This window comes from Syngnathoides biaculeatus, chromosome 6, assembly GCF_019802595.1.
Source record: "Syngnathoides biaculeatus isolate LvHL_M chromosome 6, ASM1980259v1, whole genome shotgun sequence".
In the NCBI taxonomy this organism is placed as follows: Eukaryota; Metazoa; Chordata; class Actinopteri; order Syngnathiformes; family Syngnathidae; genus Syngnathoides; species Syngnathoides biaculeatus.
This window is the reverse complement of record NC_084645.1, coordinates 14,658,598-14,678,332: the sequence shown is the minus strand read 5'-3', so window position 1 is coordinate 14,678,332 and position 19,735 is coordinate 14,658,598. Positions and strand designations below refer to the sequence as shown.

Below are 19,735 nucleotides of genomic sequence, written 5' to 3'. Positions count from 1 at the left end.
TGGGTGCAAGTCTAAAGAATTCTGCTTCCTCACCTTGTGGAAACTATGGAAGGGTGAAAAAGAGGGTGTCTTTCAACAATGCAACAGTTCCCGTGAGAATTGAAATGATATGCACTTTCATAGATGTAACCAGAGGAAATTTTTACTTGGACACGCTGGGGGAAAAAAAGGATGCATTTGCAACAATTTTGGTCATGATCTCCACCTAAAACAATTTACAGAATTTACAAAGACGGGGTAATTCTCTAAATTGTTTTGTGTCTCTGGATTTTAGATGCTGTTGAATTATTTTATTTTATTAGATTATACAGGTCTACCTATGCAGTGATTTTGTCTCTCTCCTTCCATCTACACCTTTTAACGGTTAATAATGATCTGTGATGGTCACAGCACAAGCAATTAGAATTCATTTATCCTTCACACAGCTGTGAATTAATGTGTCCCCGCCCTTTCCTTGCTATGTTTTTCCCCTCTGAATTTTTCAGATGAGTCCAGCCTCAAGATGAACAGTGTGAGTCACATCCCTCAGACATTAGCCAGTCATGTTCGCCTACCAGAACCTTTACCCCCCCGAAGCGTGGAAGAAGGTGGCACCCCGCAGCATGGAGCAGATATGCTGAAGCCTGACCCGAGGGACACATTCTATAGCAGTAAATCTATCATTTCAGACTATCTGGATTTTTTTAGTGGTTTGTTTTAGGACTAACTGTTTTTGTTTTCTGTACAGTGCTTAGCAAATTTCTTACAACAATGATTCTTCATATCACTTGTATGACAAGTACCACCAGTGGTATGTGAGCTCCCTTTGGAGAACATGGAAAAAAAGAAAAAAAAAGAAAAATCATCCATCTATCCATGCATTTTCTGAGTCCCTTATCCTCACAAGGTTCGCGGGAGTGCTGGAACCCATCCCAGCTGTCTTCAGGCAAGAGACAGGGTACACCCTGAACTCATTGCCAGCCAATCGCAGCGCAGATATAAACAACCATTCAGACTCACATTCACACCTATGGGCACTTTAGAGTCTTCAATTAATGTAGGTTTTTGGGATGTGGGAGGAAACCAGAATGCCTAGACAAACTCATGTAGGCGCAGGGAGAACATGGAAACCCCACACAGGCAGGCCGTGCTTTGAACCCCTGTCAGAATCAGAATCGGCTTTATTTGGCCAAAACACCCATGGAATTTTTCTACGGCAGATGGTGCTGTCCTGGTATGACATACAGAACAACGAACAACAAAGCAGCAAGAATAAAAAACAAGAGACATTTCTATTTATAGGAACTATTCCTTATGAAAGTCATGCAAAGATGTAAAATCTTTGTTTAGAACAGGTACAAGATAAGTGTCTCTCGTACAGAGTCCCTTACCCGTTCGCCGTTCCCATAATACACTAGTGCAATGACAGTTGTGCAAAGGGAGCAGGTTAAAGTGACGAATCGTGCAATAGTCTACTTACTAATATTGTTATTGATTGGACCAGCAGAATGTGAGTGTCTCAACAATGGCACAAGGCAGAAAATAATACATTTGCTGATTAAGAATGTAATGACTTAATTGCCAGAGAGAAAAAACTGTTCGAATGTCTGGTAGATTTGACTTGCATTGATCTGTAGAGCTTTCCCGAGACCAGGAGCTGGAAGAGCTAGTGGCCAGTCTGAGGTCCTCATACATGTCTTGCACATGCAGTACCACAGTTCCTCTCTTGGTACTCTGTCATAGGGTTTCTCTAGGTCTACAAAGACACAGTGTAGCTCCTTCTGACCTTCTCTCTACTTTTCTACGCGCATCCTCAAGGCAAATAATGCATCTGTGGTACTCTTTCTAGGCTTGAAACCATACTGTTGCTCGCAGATACTTACTTCCGTCGTGAGTCTAGCCTCCACTACTCCTTCCCATAAGTTCATTGTGTGGCTCATTATCTTTATTCCTCTGTAGCTAACGCTAACGATTGTGAAATGCAAGCTCCCCGAGGTGGTCATAGAGCTCAGGTTGGGGGCACACATTACCATGATATATATAAATGTGGAGCATAAGACATCGAATATCATATCGAAATGTATATGTATACCTTTTTTAACACTCTATGGACCTGCATACGACTATACAATGTGATTGTATTTTAATTTTTCATTCATACCTAAATATGCACGCTATTAACTTTTTCAAAATATTTTCAGAAAAATTGGCGCATTATTTTCTAGAAATGACGGTATTTAACTGTGCCCTTGGAGTGGCAGGTGACCAGTTCACCATGTACCCCATCTCACGCCCTCAACCCTGATGAGGATAAGGATAAGCAGGATGGAAAATAGATGGGCAGATAGTTATTTAAGTGGTTCTTTCATTTTTTTCATCTTACAGTGGCTTTAAATAAGTATGCTTTTTAGGAAGAAATTTTTTTTTATAAACATTTAGTATTTTCATGTTAGACATAGTGTGTACTTGGAGAGCTAAATATTTTTTGAAGTGGTACTTAGTGTAAAAGATTTGAGTGCCAATGCATAAGGCCATTGAGACTATATGACTTTTGGACATCATTAAAAGAGTGGTTTAATGCAGATCTTTTTTCTATTTCAATGAAGTCTCAACATTTTATTATTTTGAATGAAGAATTATACATTATTTTCATATTTGAGTCAGCCCACTGCACTTTCCAAAAAAGTCAGAAATTCAAAAATCAAGCAAAGTATAGAACCATACTGTAACTATAATTTTACATCTTAAGAAGAAACCATTCTTTTAGTTTTTGTAAATAGTAATTAAAGCAATGCAACATACCTGTATTTATTAAACTTAAATTAAATATCAATTTAAATATAATTTTTTAGGTTCACTGACTTTAAGTACAGTAATTCTTACAATTTCACAAATAAAATAATTTGATCTTTTATTAAAAGGTGTCATTCTGAATTCTAATTACCTCTCTTCTTTCAGCTCCCATGATTGACCCCTCCCGTCTGGAAAACGTTCTGCCTGCTTGTCTTTACTCTCCCACCTATGTCGTCAAAGATTTCCCCATTGCGAGATACCAGGGCCTACAGTTTGTAAGTGACCTCTCCAACAACTTCCCTCTGGACCACCTAGCTTGCTACTCACCATGTGTAATGCTGTTTTAATTGGCTGAAAGAAAAATCATCGCTGTGGTGTCAACTGAAGTTCATCCAGTTTTATCAGACTTATGTAGGTGACTTTTAACCTGCTAAAAATCAAAAGCCTTCAAGGCAGAGAGAGTTTAACATCAATTCATCCGCTGCTCTAATAATTCAACTTTCATTAGGTGCAGGAAATGTTGAACACTGCTGCCCCCTGTTAGCCTATGTAACTTACTACAACAATATGAAATAAAAGTTCAAATTCATTTGATTAGCATAATGGTTAAATTCTCCGCCATTTATCTCTCTCATCTTTCCCCAGGTTTATCTATCATTCGTCTACCCAAATGACTTCACCCGGCTCACACACATGGAGCGAGAGAACAAGTGTTTCTACAGAGAGTCACCCATCTACTTGGAAAAGTATGTTGTCCAAAAGCCACATTGCGCCAAGTGGGAATCTCCACTTCAACATGACACATCAAGCTATGCAAAACTTAAAATTATAAAATCATACCACTCTGACTAAGTGTGACCTGTCGATAACAAAATAAAAAGGGATTGTGTGGCTCTGTTTTGGGTGATTCAGGCCTTCAGCAAACATTCGTCTGTCTCATATGCCATACATCATAATGATGTTTGAGAACTTGTTGGCAGTGATGCCAGCACACTCACCAGGCATGAGCTTTACAGTAAAGAAAATGAGTATTTGAACACCCTTCTTTCTATATTGCAAGTTCTTCCACTAAGAAATCATGGAGGGATCTGAAATTTTCATCATAGGTACATGTCCACTGTGAGAGAGATAATCTAAAAAGAAAAATCCAGAAATCACAATGATATTTTTAACAATTTGTTGCAAATAAGTATTTGAACACTTGTCTAGAATTCTGACCCTCAAAGACCTGTTAGTTCGTCTTTAAAAGTCCACCTCCACTCCACGTATTATCCTGAATCAAATGGATGGGACAGAGGAGTCATGGGAGAAAGTTTTGTGGTCAGATGAGACCAAAATTGAACTTTTTGGTCATAATTCCACTAACCGTGTTTGCCCAGAAACCTGTCTGATCTAGAGAAGATCTGTGTGGAGGAGTGCAGTGTGTGCATTGTGTGCAAACCTGGTGAACAAGTACAGGAAACATTTGACCTCTGTAATTGCAAACAAAGGCTACTGTTCCAAATATTAACATTGGGTTGGGTTACTTATTTGGAGCTCTATCACACAATTAAATCGTTAAAAAATTCATACATTGTGATTTCTGGATTTTTATTTTCAGATGATCTCTCTCACAGTGGACATGCACCTATGATGAAAATTTCAGACCCCTCCATGATTTCTAAGTGGGAGAACTTGCATTATAGCAGGGTGTTGAAATACTTGTTTTCTTCACTGTATTACTGTGTGTGGCCATTCGGGACTATCTGTGTTTTGTGATCAGCTGGTCGGCTAATCAAAACATACATCTGTTCATGAAATTATGTGGCCTTTTTCTTTTTTAAAAAATGAAGATTTAAAAGAGAACTGTGCAAGCATGTTTTAAAGGAAGATATTGTTTCTTTCTGCAAGGTTTGGCTTCTACAAGTACATGAAGATGGATGAGGAGGAAGACGACAGACCATTCTTTTTTCCCAACTCCGATGGTAAGTTACAAATAACAAACTTTACTTTAATACATTTCAACATCACCATATTTAACTGTATGCTTTCTTTATGTCTCCAGATTTCCTAGAGGAAGATGAAATGGTGGATATGGAAGATGAGGCAGAGATTGTAGGCACACAGTCACCCAAGAAACCTCTTCACCTCAGCCATGCCTCCAAACCTTCCCATCAGCACCTTAAAGCTGGACCTACTTTTGCCGGTAAAAAAGAAAAGGATGAAGAGGAGGATCCTGATGAGAGGGAAGATGGTGCAGTCAATATTATTGTAAACCGCAGAGAAAGGAGACACTTTGCCTACAGGGATGATGAGATGGAGAGGGACAGAAACTGGAAAAGAACTCACACAAGGACTAATGGGAGTCATGATACTAGAGAGGGGGTGTCAGAACTCCAATCCAGGATGCGTCACCCTGACGCAGATAACGTGATTCTGGGTCGCTCGCTATCCTGGAGCCGTAACAGTCGTGCAGGGCTCGGCCCGAATAGTGAAGGAGGAGGAGAGAAGGAGGCTGAAGGACCACCTAAATTGACGAGATCTTTATTCTTTCCCAAAAAGTCCTCCATCCCTGCTGTTTCTAGTCGTGCCAAGCAGATTCAGAGCAACTCTGCCCACGGCGACACTGTCCATAACAATAACATTAAGCTTGCTGGAAGCAAGAAAGAGAAGAATGAGGAGAATAAGATCTACATCACCAGGCCTCGGCCAAATAGGGAACGAGAAAAGGAGCGGGAGTGGCGTCGAGAGAAGAGGGAGGAAAGGGCATCTCGCCACCCTAGAGAGGTATTCCCTGGAGTCTTTCTGTACCAAACTGGGAAGACTACAAGACTGGTCAAAGTTGGAGACAAAGGGCATGTTGGAGGGGTTAAGAGCAGAGGAAGGAGTCCAGTAAGTGCTCCTCAATTGTGGCCAAACCCACCCACAATAGGTGCTAAGGCATTTTTTCACAATCAAAGCATCAACATTCCCAATGCAAGTGTTCAAAAGTCTCCCAGCAAGGAAACAGCTCCAACACAACCAGATGAGCGACACAGCAAAGGGGACAACCTCACTTTGAAGATGGCTGCCACTGGCGGCTCTCCCATCAAATCACACCAACTAACCTCAAGGTCTCATCAGCATGACACCGCCCAGCATTCTCCTCACTGGCTGAACTCCACTGAAAACTTCCAAGGTCAATTGCGAGTTACATCTTACCTCAGGACCACTGAGATCACAGAGTCACAGCCAGACCCCAACCTAGCAGAAATGGAGCAGGACACAAACAACTCTAATCCCGACCCAGAGGCAGAACCAGAGGAAGGTGAGCTTTCCGACTACAGCTACGAGGAGGTGGAGGCGCGGCCAGGATGGACAGAGGAGAATATCAACTGGCAGAGGACCTTCTCAGTGAACCCAATGGACTTTGAGCTTCTGCGCTCCGACTGGAATGACCTGCGGTGCAACGTGTCTGGTAACCTCCAGCTGGCAGAGAGTGAGGTGGTAGATGTTCTGGCTCAGTATATGGAGAAGCTCAACGAACGCAACGGCGGGTAAGAACAACACTTGAATGCTCGGAAGCGATGTCCAACTGAGTAGGAGTGGGATACTTCTGTTTGCTAAAATACTAAAAGTGCTGTTTTATTAAATTGGTATGTAATTCAATTCCAAGAATAAAAGACTCATATACCGGTGCTTTAGGTCCATGTTACTAGTCCACCTGTCTGTTCATTACCACGTTATGCCCAGCATTTCCAAACATTAATTTTCCCCTCTTCAGTTTCATTTTTGCAGTCACACACCTCTGCAGTTGATTCACCAATAGTCCAATAAAATTCAGGCCTTGTTTCTACAATGTAGTCTTTGAAGAGAGAATCATGCTTTTCTTTTTGATTGACCTTGTCAAAGAGATTTAGGCTTATATTCATTAAATGGGTTGTACTTTCCTAGTGGTGGTTAAATGCATTATTACAGTACAATAAGAGACATTTCTAATAAGCTGAACACAGACTCACGCACATAAGCATATATGAAAACTCAAAATACCGGAAAGAGGCCTTGTTTGGCTTACTGCTGGTGCATTGGTGCACCTGACTTTGGTGCGGGCAGTATGGGTTCAGTTCCCCCTCAGTGACAGTCTTAATGTGAATTGTTGTCCCTGTCTATATATGCCCTGCAACCTGTTCAGGGTGCAGTCCGTCTTTCACCCGAAGTCAGCTGGGGTAGGCTCCAGGGACCCGCAAGTTTCACCAGGAAAAGTGGTGTTGAGAATGGATGGATGGCCTTGTTGGGCCTATTTTGGCACTTAAAATCACAAAAACTGACAGACAATTATGAATCCAAAGCATCCCCCTTATTTCCCACTGTAGAATACAAGACTATTCCAATATGAGTCACTCTGACTGATGTTCAAAATTGAGCCGTTTATAAAAACGGTTATCGTAATTAGCTGCAGGTGTGAAAGAGCAATGGAATAAACACTCCACTGCAAGTGGCTTGTTTATTTTTTTTCATGATTCCAGTAAAATATGGACAATGTTATTTTTAAAATCTTGTCATGTCTGTGGCCTAATGCCGGACCCGATGCGTTTTTCGATCGTCTACATGTACCCTAGGATGTATACTCTGCTCCGGATCATCAATGTTGAGAAGCGGCGAGACTCTGCCAGAGGGAATCGCTACCTTGTGGAACTGGAGCTGATGGAGAGGGGCCGCAGTGTGGTGCGACTGTCCGAATACATTTATCTGATGCTCCACCGGGGCAGGCAAGTAAACGAAAGCCTTGAGAACACAGAGACTGCCCCAGCCTCCGCCCCAAACTCAGGCCCCTCTGCTGCCACGTCCAACCTCAGCACTGCTCCGCACCTCCCCTCCACCAAATCTCCCTCACGGCCTGGAGCCACAGCCTGGAGCACAGCCTTTGCCAAACCTCTCCTATGCCAGCCAATCATGCTACAGTGGAGGCAAGATGTGATGGTGCACTTTGTGGTACCAGGTCAGTCAAAAAATTATTCAGGTCCTTTAATCCAGGGATTTCCGTACAAACATTGTATTCAACCAGAGTTCTTCTGTTCCTGTATTTCAGTAAAGAATCAAGCTCGCTGGGTCCACCAGTTTATTTCTGACATGGAAAATCTTCATCATCAGACCAAGGATGACAATTTCAGCATAATCATTGTTGACTTTGAAAGTGAAGACATGGATGTGGAGCAGGCACTTAGAGACAGCAGTGTTCCAAGGTTAGTGCATGTCATGTAACCAGACATGGATACTCGTAGATCACAGTTCTATTACATTTCAATTAACTGTTTACTTAATAACCGTTTGCTTTTTTCTTTTTTTTTTTTTTAAGATATGAGTATCTAAGGAGAGAAGGGAACTTTGAGCGCTCAGCAGGACTACAGATTGGAGTGGATACCATTGAAGTGAGATAGATGGGATAGAAAATGTGTGTGTGTGTGTATGTGACACAGCAGCTGAAATAATTATTTAATGCATTTTTCTCAGTAAATGTATTTCCAAAGGTGCTATTGACCACAAAACTTCACTAGATATAGCGATCAACCCAAGTAATCCATACATATATCGGAAGAACAAAAAATAAACTCGGAAATGAATGTGTAAATATTGTGACATTACATGGGGAAAAAGTAGTGAACGTATGATGAAAGAGTGGTGTGAAAAGGAAAGCCAAGACAACACCTAAAATCTACCAATAATCAAACAGGTATCAAGCCCCTTGTCAGTGCAAATGAATATCAGCTGGTTCAGTCCTAACTAATCTCCTACAAAAAAGTTTCTTTGTCAAGGTGTGACACATCTCATGATAGATAAGAGCAGAGAGCTGTTTCAAGATCATTGCAAACTAATTGTTGCAAAAAATAACGGTGGCATTGGTGACAGGTGCTTATCGAAGCTTCTGAATGTTCCAGTGAGTGCGGTTAGAGCCATAATACATTGTACCTCCATAAATTTGCATCGATCAGGGGGTCATCGCAAGATTTCTGACAGTGGAGTGCAAAGATAATCAGAAGAGTTCTCCAGGAACCAAGGACCACGTGTGGAAAGCTTCAAAAAGACCTGGAATTAGCAAGTACTGTTGTCACAAGTTAAAACGGTGATAATGCACTCCACCGTTATGGCCTGTGTATACGCTCACCACGCAAGACCTCATTCTTCTTCTTCTTCTTCTTTTCCTTTCGGCTTGTCCCGTTAGGGGTCGCCACAGCGTGTCATCTTTTGCCATCTTAGCCTATCTCCTGCATCTTCCTCTCTAACCCCAACTGCCCTCATGTCTTCCCTCACCACATCCATAAACCTTCTCTTTGGTCTTCCTCTCGCTCTTTTGCCTGGGAGCGCCATCCTCAGCATCCTTCTACCAATATACTCACTCTCTCGCCTCTGAACATGTCCAAACCATCGAAGTCTGCTCTCTCGAATCTTGTCTCCAAAACATCCAGCTTTGGCCGTCCCTCGAATGAGCTCATTTCTAATCCTATCCAACCTGGTCACTCCGAGCGAGAACCTCAACATCTTCATTTCTGCCACCTCCAGTTCAGCTTCCTGTTGTTTCTTCAGTGCCACTGTCTCTAATCCGTACATCATGGCCGGCCTCACCACTGTTTTGTAAACTTTGCCCTTCATCCTGACAAATACTCTTCTGTCACATAACACACCAGACACCTTTCGCCAGCTGTTCCAACCTGCTTGGACCCGTTTCTTCACTTCCTGACCACACTCTCCATTGCTCTGTATTGTTGACCCCAAGTATTTGAAGTCGTCCACCCTCGCTATCTCTTCTCCCTGTAGCCTCACTCTTCCCCCTCTACTTTTCTCATTCACGCACATATATTCTGTTTTACTTCAGCTAATCTTCATTCCTCTCCTTTCCAGTGCATGTCTCCATCTTTCCAATTGTTCCTCTGCATGCTCCCTGCTTTCACTGCATATGACAATATCATCTGCGAACATCATGGTCCAAGGGGATTCCAGTCTAACCTCATCTGTCAGCCTATCCATTACCACTGCAAACAGGAAGGGGCTCAGAGCTGATCCCTGATGCAGTCCCACCTCCACCTTAAATTCCTCTGTCACACCTAAGGCACACCTCACCATTGTTCTGCTACCATCATACATGTCCTGTACTATTTTAACATACTTCTCTGCCACACCAGACTTACGCATGCAGTACCACAGTTCCTCTCTTGGTACTCTGTCATAGGCTTTCTCTAGATCCACAAAGACACAATGTAGCTCCTTCTGACCTTCTCTGTACTTTTCCACGAGCATCCTCAAGGCAAATAATGCATCTGTGGTACTCTTTCTAGGCATAAAACCATACTGTTGCTCGCAGATACTTACTTCTGTCCTGAGTCTAGCCTCCACTACTCTTTCCCATAACTTCATTGTGTGGCTCATCAACTTTATTCCTCTATAGTTCCCACAGCTCTGAACATCCCCTTTGTTCTTAAAAATGGGAACTAGAACACTTTTCCTCCATTCTTCAGGCATCTTTTCGCCCGCTAGTATTCTGTTGAATAAGTTGGTCAAAAACTCCACAGCCATCTCTCCAAATTGCTTCCATACCTCTACCGGTCTGTCATCAGGACCAACTGCCTTTCCATTTTTCATCCTTTGTAGTGCCTTTCTGACTTCCCCCTTAGTAATCATTTCCACTTCCTGGTCCTTCACTCTTGCCTCTTCAACTCTTCCTTCTCTCTCATTTTCTTCATTCATCAACTTCTCAAAGTATTCTTTCCATCTATTTAGTACACTACCGGCACCAGTCAACACATTTCCATCTCTATCCTTAATCACCCTTACCTGCTGCACATCCTTCCCATCTCTATCCCTCTGTCTGGCCAACCTGTAGAGATCCTTTTCTCCTTCTTTCGTGTCCAACCTGGTGTACATGTCTTCATATGCCTCTTGTTTAGCCTTTGCCACCTCTACCTTTGCCCTACGTCGCATCTCGATGTACTCCTTTCGCCTCTCCTCAGTCCTCTCAGTATCCCACTTCTTCTTCGCTAATCTCTTTCCTTGTATGACTCCCTGTATTTTGGGGTTCCACCACCAAGTCTCCTTCTCCCCTTTCCTACCAGATGACACACCAAGTACTCTCCTGCCTGTCTCTCTGATCACCTTGGCTATCGTCGTCCAGTCTTCCGGGAGCTTCGGTTGTCCATCGAGAGCCTGTCTCACCTCTTTCCGGAAGGCCGCACAACATTCTTCCTTTCTCAGCTTCCACCACATGGTTCTCTGCTCTACCTTTGTCTTCTTAATCTTCCTACCCACCACCAGAATCATCCTACATACTACCATCCTATGCTGTCGAGCTACACTCTCCCCTACCACTACTTTACAGTCAGTAACCTCCTTCAGATTACATCGTCTGCACAAAATATAATCTACCTGCGTGGTTCTACCTCCGCTCTTGTAGGTCACTATATGTTCCTCCCTCTTCTGGAAATAAGTGTTCACTACAGCCATCTCCATCCTTTTTGCAAAGTCCACCACCATCTGCCCTTCAAAGTTCCTTTCATGGATGCCGTACTTACCCATCACTTCTTCATCGCCCCTGTTTCCTTTACCAATATGTCCATTACAATCTGCACCAATCACAACTCTCTCGCTGTCTGGGATGCTCAGAACTACTTCATCTAGTTCCTTCCAGAATTTCTCTTTCAACTCTAGGTCACATCCTACCTGTGGTGCATAGCCGCTAACCACATTATACATAACACCCTCAATTTCAAATTTTAGTCTCATCACTCGATCTGATACTCTTTTCACCTCCAAGACATTCTTAGCCAGCTCTTCCTTTAAAACAACCCCTACTCCATTTCTCTTCCCATCTACTCCGTGGTAGAATAATTTAAACCCTGCTCCCAAACTTCTAGCCTTACTACCTTTCCACCTGCTCTCTTGGATGCACAGAATATCAACCTTTCTCCTAATCATCATGTCAACCAACTCCTGTGCTTTTCCTGTCATAGTCCCAACATTCAAAGTCCCTACACTCAGTTGTAGGCTCTGTGCATTCCTCTTTTTCTTCTGACGCTGGATCCGGTTTCCTCCTCTTCTTTGTCTTCGACCCACAGTAGCTGAATTTCCACCGACGCCCTGCAGGTTAGCAGTGCCGGGGGCGGGCGTTGTTAACCCGGGCCACGACCGATCCGGTATGGGATTCTTTAGATGAACCCTCATATTTGTTTGGCACAGTTTTTACGCCGGATGCCCTTCCTGACGCAACCCTCTGCATTTATCCGGGCTTGGGACCGGCCTACAGATTGCACTGGTTTGTGCCCCCATAGGGCTGCATTACGCAAGACCTCATTGCTGGTTAAAAAAAAAAAAAAAAGCATGTCAAAGGTCGTTTAAGATTTGCTGAACAACATTCTTAAAAGCCAGTTAAAGATTGAAACAATATAGTCTGGTCAGATGAGAAGATAATTGTACTATTTGGATGCCATGATGCATACCACTTTTGGAGAAGTGGCACTGCACATCAGACATCAAACACCATACCAACAGTGATGTTTGGTAGTGGGAACCTGGTGGCATGGGGTTGCTTTTCAGCAAATGGTACTGTTAAGCTTCACAGAAGACAGAAGACATAGAATAAATAGACAAATGTACAAAGACGCTCTTGACAAAGATCTGCTGCCATCTACGAGCCCACAGAAGCTTCAAGATTTGATGACTGCTCATGTGGAGGAATGAGCCAAAATCATACTAGAGCCATGCATGAAAATAGTTTCTCCATACAGAAGGCGTCGTGAAGCTGTTATTGCAAACAAAGGTTTTTTGTGCAAAGTATTTAATAAACACCAGATGGTGTGTTCAATACTTTTTTCCTGTCTCATTTCACATTCTTACACAAAACTTAATTTCTGAAGTTATTTTTTGTACTTTCTTTGTATGTATTACTTGGGTTGTTTCCAACAGGTGTTAGAATTTTCAGCACAATAGCACCTTTGGAAATATATTTAATGAGGAAAAATGATGATGTTAAATATCTATTTCAGCCCCTGTATATTGCAATGGGCAGGGAAAAGGCACTCACTGGCCTGTATTGACAGAGAAAACAATCCCTCATGCATATTGCATCCATGTCTCTGGTTGTATTTATTTCTTCCCATGGACCCCAGCCATAGATGACAGGAAATTGCTGCAATCCCATCAAATGGACACCATGGCTGTGGTCTGTCTGGCTCCTTGGACGTGTCTCAATCACCCGTGCCTGTGCAACCACCTTCCACCCGATGATGAAGGGGGTTGCCCATTTTTGATTTGATCACTCACTTGGATGTCAGCGCTGTCACTGAGGATGGACGAGCATGTCATTCACTACTGAGTGCCATGGAGACTGCAAGCTAAGACATGTCACAGTAGCTGAGGCCAGATGCTAGCAATTGTTGCTGTTAGTTATCCATCCACTTTCTGTACACCTTATCCTCACTAGGGTCGTGTGTGTGCTGGAGCCTCAACACCCTGAACTGGTTGCCAGCCAAGCAGGGCACATAGAAATAACATTTCACACTTATAGTCACACCTTCAGGTAATTTAGAGTCTTCAATCAGTTTATTGTGCATGTTTTGGGGATGTGTGCCTGGAGAAAACCCAAGTGGAAAACGGGGAAAACGTGCAAACTCCATACAGGCCAGATCAGATTTGAACCCACGTCCTCCGAACTGTGAGGCAGATGACTGCATTTGTATCTTTAATATATTTTAAAATCTACCAGTATATTGACTGAGTTTAGTCTATTGGGCCTTCAAAACTTATAATAGGTTTTGAATTACTTTTTCCCAGTTTATTTCTGATGACCCTGAACTGGTTGACACCTAATTGCAGGGCACATTGCAACAAACAGCAATTTGCACTCACATTCACACCTAGAGGCAATTTAAAGTCTTCAATTACCCTATCCTCCATGTTTTTGAGATGCTACAATTGGCTGGCAACCAGTTCAGGGTGTACAGGCTGCCCAAAGATAGCTGGGATAAGCTCCGGCACTCCCGCAAGCCTTGTGAGGATAAGATGCTCAGAAAATGGATGGATGAATGCATATTACTTACAATTCACAGGTTTAGCAGTAGCATTAGTTCTTGTGATTGTACCGTTATTATTATTACTATTATAAGTATACATACAACATAGTGAGTTTTAAAAAAATTCACCGTCTGAACAAAGTGTAACGGCACCTCGTAATTATTTGCTTATTCTGGGATTAGGTTAGCATCAATTTGAACATGTCTATGCTTATGACAGAAAGGGATGAATGTGCCCAACTACACAAATTAGGATCTGGAAAGAAGTTCTGGAATGAATTTGGTGTTGACTCTTTAGACAGGACTACTTGTGAGACAGGCCCTATCATTCAATATGGGTGACTTCAGTTATTGCTAGTATTCTTTTGGATGAATTCACCAAAATTCCCACAGATACATGCCATAATCTGTCTAAAAGAATTCAAACAAGAGTATAGAAGAATATCAAAGAAGAGGACGACTTGTGTCTTCATGCTGGTTCCTCACTTTAAAATTCATTACTTACTTAAATTACTGTATATGTAGAAACTATTTACACCTGCTTATTGACAAGTTCTTCCCCCGAATTGTGGTAATTAAAATTGACTTCACAAGATTGCAATTAAACTTAGTATATGTTTTCCTTGCGGTAGGATAGCCACAGCATTGTGTTCCTGTGTGACCTCCACATTCATTTCCCTCTCAACATATTGGAGAGCATCAGGAAGCATTGTGTTGAAGGACGCCTTGCTTTCGCTCCCATTGTTATGAGACTTGGCTGCGGGAGTTCTCCACAGGAACCTGACGGTAAAACACAAATCATCGATCACAAAAGATATCAGACACGAATGCAAACACATTCACTTTGACTTCTGACTTAAATTAAATTTTCTCGAGTATTCACTGTTATTTAGCGAAAAACTTTTACTTTTTTTCACAGGCTATTGGGAGGTGAACGGCTTTGGTCTGTTTGGTATCTACAAATCTGATTTTGAAAAAATTGGCGGGATGAACACAGAAGAATTCAAAGACCGCTGGGGTGGAGAAGATTGGGAGCTTCTGGACAGGTTAACCCATCTTGAAAGCCATGACATGCGTTATCTTTGTTTTGGGTTTCTCTTATTTGTTGTTGTTTTTATATACAGTTCATCCAGCGTCTTACAACTCACCAGTCACTGATAGTACATTTAATGAATAAGCCATATTTCACCATATCTCTATTTTGTGCTGTACATCAATTTTCAACAGCACCAAGCATCTTCAGTTTTTCAGTTGTTTTCATTTTTGCCTGCTAAATAATTGGGATATATAGCTGGGGTAGTGCATACAACTTTGTGTGCTAAAACATTCTGTCTCTCTAAACTATCACATAATGTCACGTAAAAGATTACATAAAAACGAACAATTGGTTTTGTCAAACTACTGAAATCATTTTACAGTAAAAATTGCTTTAATCATGGCTGTGGTAGCCCATGTTTGATGACAACTTCCACAAATCATAAAAATACACAATTGCTGTCTAATTTTTAAAGGCTCCCTTTAGAATGTATTTGGTGTTTAAAAACTAAGCACTGCTTCTTTCTCCTAATGTCTACAGGGTATTGCAGAATGGTTTGGAAGTAGAGAGACTCCGCTTGAGAAATTTCTTTCACTACTACCACTCCAAACGTGGCATGTGGAATGCCCAAAACAAGAAGTCTGCAAAGGGATAACGCCGTGCCTGTATTGTAATCTACCCGCAGATCTACTGTTAGTGTGTGTGAAAGAAAGCTGAGAAAGCCCGCTCACTGATGGCAAATGTCTCAGCATCTGTTTGGAGGGAAGAATGTCCAAATGTGAACTTTGGAAGGGAGCTGTTTACACAGATAATCCTGAGTAACTTTGAATAATCTATTGGAGCACTTGAGGGAAGAGAATGCTTTTTTTCCCCTCTCTCTCCTCGTTGCCCAAGACTAGTGCAATGTTTTCAGAAGAACTAGAAAGCAGCTGCTTTTCTGTATGTATGAAAATGCACATATATGTACAGGAGTAAGTGTGGTTGAAGATTAAGAAAGCACCTTTTTTTCTAATAGGGTGACCTTGGATTTTTTTGTCTAGGATGTGCGCACATGATGAATACGAATGTGAGTCATCGCACCCCAATCGCGTCCATCACGGGGACATTCCTAATTAAATCATCTACTCCCTAGTTATTCTGTAAGTGGCCAGTATGGCAGAGGTGCTGAAGTTCTCCTGATACCTAATATTATGGAACCCATATAGATAGAATATATATGCTTCCTTTTTACATGGCCCTGTCTCTCTTAGGTCCTTTTATTTTTTTTTTTAAATATTCATTTGTAGTGTATTTTTGCCTCTCACTTCCTCAGTCACCTTTAAGTGTCATGCTGATTTATACAGTAGAAACTTTCTATAAAGCCCAGCTGTTTTGTATCACAGTTTTACCATCATATTGCTCTTTGCCATTTATGACAGTTCAGCGTCTCATGAACTACATTTGCTCTGCTGTTAGTTATGGTGACTGAGTATGGATGCACTAACTGTTGTGTTATTATTCCTAAAACACTGGCTTGTGAGCAGTTGACACCTTTTAATATACTGATTCAAGCTTCCATTCCCTCTAGATCTCTAACCTCAAATGAAACATAAAACTCTAAGGAGGGAAGAAGAGGGCTGATATATATACAGTCGTTATGTTAGTACCGAGAGCAATTTGTGTTGCAAAATTTTGATGTAAGGGATTCAAAATATTTATCTGCACATGACAAACAAGCGAGAACATTTGCTTTCTCTCAATTGTGTGCCTTCAACAGAGTTGAGCTGCAGGCAGTTTTTATACATTGGCATACTGTTGACATGAGAGGGAGAGGACTGTCAAAAACTATTTATAAACTGGCAGTAAAGTCACTGTACTTTCAGTTACACTATCACCAAAGGACCGACAGTACTCTACAATGGATTACAGATATCTGTGTGTTCGCCGAAGTCGTCATTTGAAAGCAATTAAGAGTGTCGGCTTCAAACTTTCGACGATTGTAACGTGCTGTTGCAAACTAAGGGACTACTGAGGAGGACCAGAGGGTGTAATGGAGACTCACTGGCAGCTGCAGACCAGCAGGGCTCCACCAACTCCCATTAGCTTGCCTGGAGGCCTGGTTCCGAATGCCTCTTTATATGGTGTGGTACTTACAATGAATACTTGGACTGGCTGGTGGGCTATAGGCTGGACTCATGTGAGTAACTGTTAATGATCTCTTATTGTGCGATTGTTAAATGCCCTCTTTCTTTGCGTCTCCTGGAAAAGGTCTAAACTAAATAAAGTAATTTAGCATTCACAAAGGGGAATTTAAAGAGCAGAATAAACACAATAATACTAGACTAGATCTATTGTAAATTTAGAAAGATTGATGGGATATAAGTATACATTCCAAGGTAATTTCTGTGAAATTGTTTTGTAGAGAAAAGGTTTTCAGAATGTATTGTACTTATGTTTGTTTTTGCAAATAAAATTGTATGCTTACACCCAGATCCCTTTCCTGTTATTTATATCCGGTTTCTCGGCTGTGGGTATATTTTATGTACACGATTATAAGTCAGGTGGAATGGTGGTGCAGCTGTAGAGCGTTGTCCTCACAGTTCTGAGGACCCAGGTTCATTCAAGGTGTTGAGCTAACATGTTCTCCCCGTGCCTTTGTGGGTTTTCTCCGGGCACGCCAGTTCCCTCCCACATCCCCAAAAAAATTTAGCATTAATTGGCCACTCTAAATTGTCCCTAGGTGTGAATATGAGTGCAAATGTTATCTGTCTCCGTGTGGCCTGCAATTGGCTGTCAACCAGTTCGGGATATACCCTGCCTCTTGTCCGAAGATTGCTGGGATGGGCTCCAGCACTTCCGCGAGCGTCGTGAGAATAAGCAACTCAGAAACGGATAGGTGGACGGATTATAAATCATTAGCAGGATAGAAGGTGTTACACTTGTAACCACATGGGGGCGGTCTCGGCACAGATTTATCCATCCATCTATTTCTTGTCTTTCTTCTCATTCGGGTCGCGGGTGTGCTTGAGCCTTTCCCAGCTGATCTTGGGCGAAAGCGAAAATTGCAGGGCACACATACACAAACAAAGAACCGCTGTCATAGTCGCAGATGGGCAAATTGGAGTGTTTTTCATTAATTTGGTATGTGGGAGGGAACCGGAGGTTTACGGGCACGCTGCCCTGAGAACACCCGATCTCGTCAGATCTCAGAGGCCAAGCAGGTTTGGCCCTGGTTAGAATTTTGAATGAGAGACCGCCTGGGAATACCAGGTGCTATAAGATTCTCTCCCCGGCTAAATGCAGAGGGGTTGTGTCAGGCAGGGCATCCACATAAAACTGTGCCAATCAAATATGCGTTCATCTAAGATGACAAGCTGTGGCAACCCCTAACGGGAGAAGTCAAAAGGAAAAGTAGAAGAAGAAGAAGAAGAAGAGGAGGAGGAGGAAACTGGAGAAAACCCAGGCAAGGACGGGAGAGCATGCAAACACCACACAGGCAACCCGAGACCTCAGAAGAATGAGGCAGACGTGGTAACCAAAGGTGCCGTGGTTACCTGTATGTGTTAGAATGTTTAAACACTGGGAAAAATAAATGTCACCAACACGTGAGTGCATTTTAATATGCTCAAGTTGTGTTGTGCTGCACCCAGCAACATGCAGTATAGAAACAAAGTGCCCATTGTCATCTAAAATTGTACTCATAGCAGTATGCACATTTTTTATGTTCTGCCCAACTCAATCCAAATAGAGGAACACTGTGCTAGTGAGTGTTGGAAACACACTGGCTTTCTTTCACCTCATTTTTTAGCACATGACCTGAAAATCACACTTGAAACTCATGTTATATAAAGGCCTGAACCTGCTATTTTAACCTCTACTGAACTAAATTGGGCAAGTATGCAGTTTCCTAAAGAATACACGCCTACATTATGCAGACAGATTCTTTGATAGCCTCTTCCGAATAACATTTACTATCAATTCAAAAACTGCACTTAATATGTATATTAAAAAAAATAGTGAAATGATGTGGGACAAATAAGTCTTAAGTCCTTGCTCTAAAGTCCTGAATCAAGTCCAAAGTCGAGTCTTGGAAGTCCAAATCAAATCGCAAGTCCTACACTTTTAGTTTTGAGTTCTTTCAAGTCATTTTACCATCCATCCATCCATCCATCCATTTTCTTTGCCGCTTATCCTCACAAGAGTTGAGGGGAGTGCTGGAGCCTATCCCATCTGTCAACGGGCAGGAGGCAGCACACCTCTAACTGGCTGCCAGCCGATCGCAGGGCACATAGAGACAAACAGCCAGACACACTCACAATCGCACTGACGGGGCAATTTAGAGTGTCCAATTAATGTTGCATGTTTTGGGAATGTTTGAGGAAACCGGAGTGCCCGGAGAAAACACATGCAGGCACGGGGAGAACATGTAATCTCTACACCTTGATTGAATCCGGGACCTCAGAACTGTGAGGCCAACGCTCTACAAGCTGATCCATCGTGCCGCCAGTTATTTTACCAATAAATTAAAAATATATTTTAATATAAATAATATTCATTTATAATGAAGACTTAAGTATAATATATTGCCTTATATCCATCCATTTTCCATACCACATATCCTCACTAGGGTCACATAATTGCAGGCAGGAGACGGGGTACACCCTGAACTTGTCACCTGACAAACGTGGGGCATATACAAAGCAGAAACAAAAAACTATTCACACTCTCATTCACACCTACGGACAATTTGGAGCCCTCTATCAACCGACCATGCTTGTTATTGCGTTGTGGAAGGAAACCACACCACTGGGAGAAAATCCATACAGGCACGGGAAGAACATGCAAACGCCACACGGGCGGGGCCAGATTTGAACCCCGGTCCTCAGAATTGTGAGGCAGATGACTGCATTTGTTTCTTTAATATGTTCTAAAA

At 42.2% G+C, this 19,735-nt stretch overlaps 1 protein-coding gene across 2 annotated transcripts in view; it reads left to right on the top strand.

Moving 5' to 3' along the window:
- Positions 1–17,283, top strand: part of b4galnt4a (beta-1,4-N-acetyl-galactosaminyl transferase 4a) — a 192,261-nt gene extending 174,978 nt beyond the window's left edge. For both annotated transcript variants that reach the window (XM_061822634.1, XM_061822635.1), the window contains 11 exons: positions 486–650; positions 2,938–3,047; positions 3,418–3,518; positions 4,663–4,736; positions 4,817–6,287; positions 7,350–7,729; positions 7,820–7,973; positions 8,087–8,159; positions 14,420–14,573; positions 14,707–14,833; positions 15,364–17,283. In XM_061822634.1, the coding sequence (XP_061678618.1) occupies positions 486–650; positions 2,938–3,047; positions 3,418–3,518; positions 4,663–4,736; positions 4,817–6,287; positions 7,350–7,729; positions 7,820–7,973; positions 8,087–8,159; positions 14,420–14,573; positions 14,707–14,833; positions 15,364–15,478 (2,924 nt within the window). In that variant the 3' untranslated portion in view covers positions 15,479–17,283. The remainder of the gene's footprint in view (positions 1–485; positions 651–2,937; positions 3,048–3,417; positions 3,519–4,662; positions 4,737–4,816; positions 6,288–7,349; positions 7,730–7,819; positions 7,974–8,086; positions 8,160–14,419; positions 14,574–14,706; positions 14,834–15,363) is intronic.
- Positions 17,284–19,735: the final 2,452 nt, after the last annotated feature.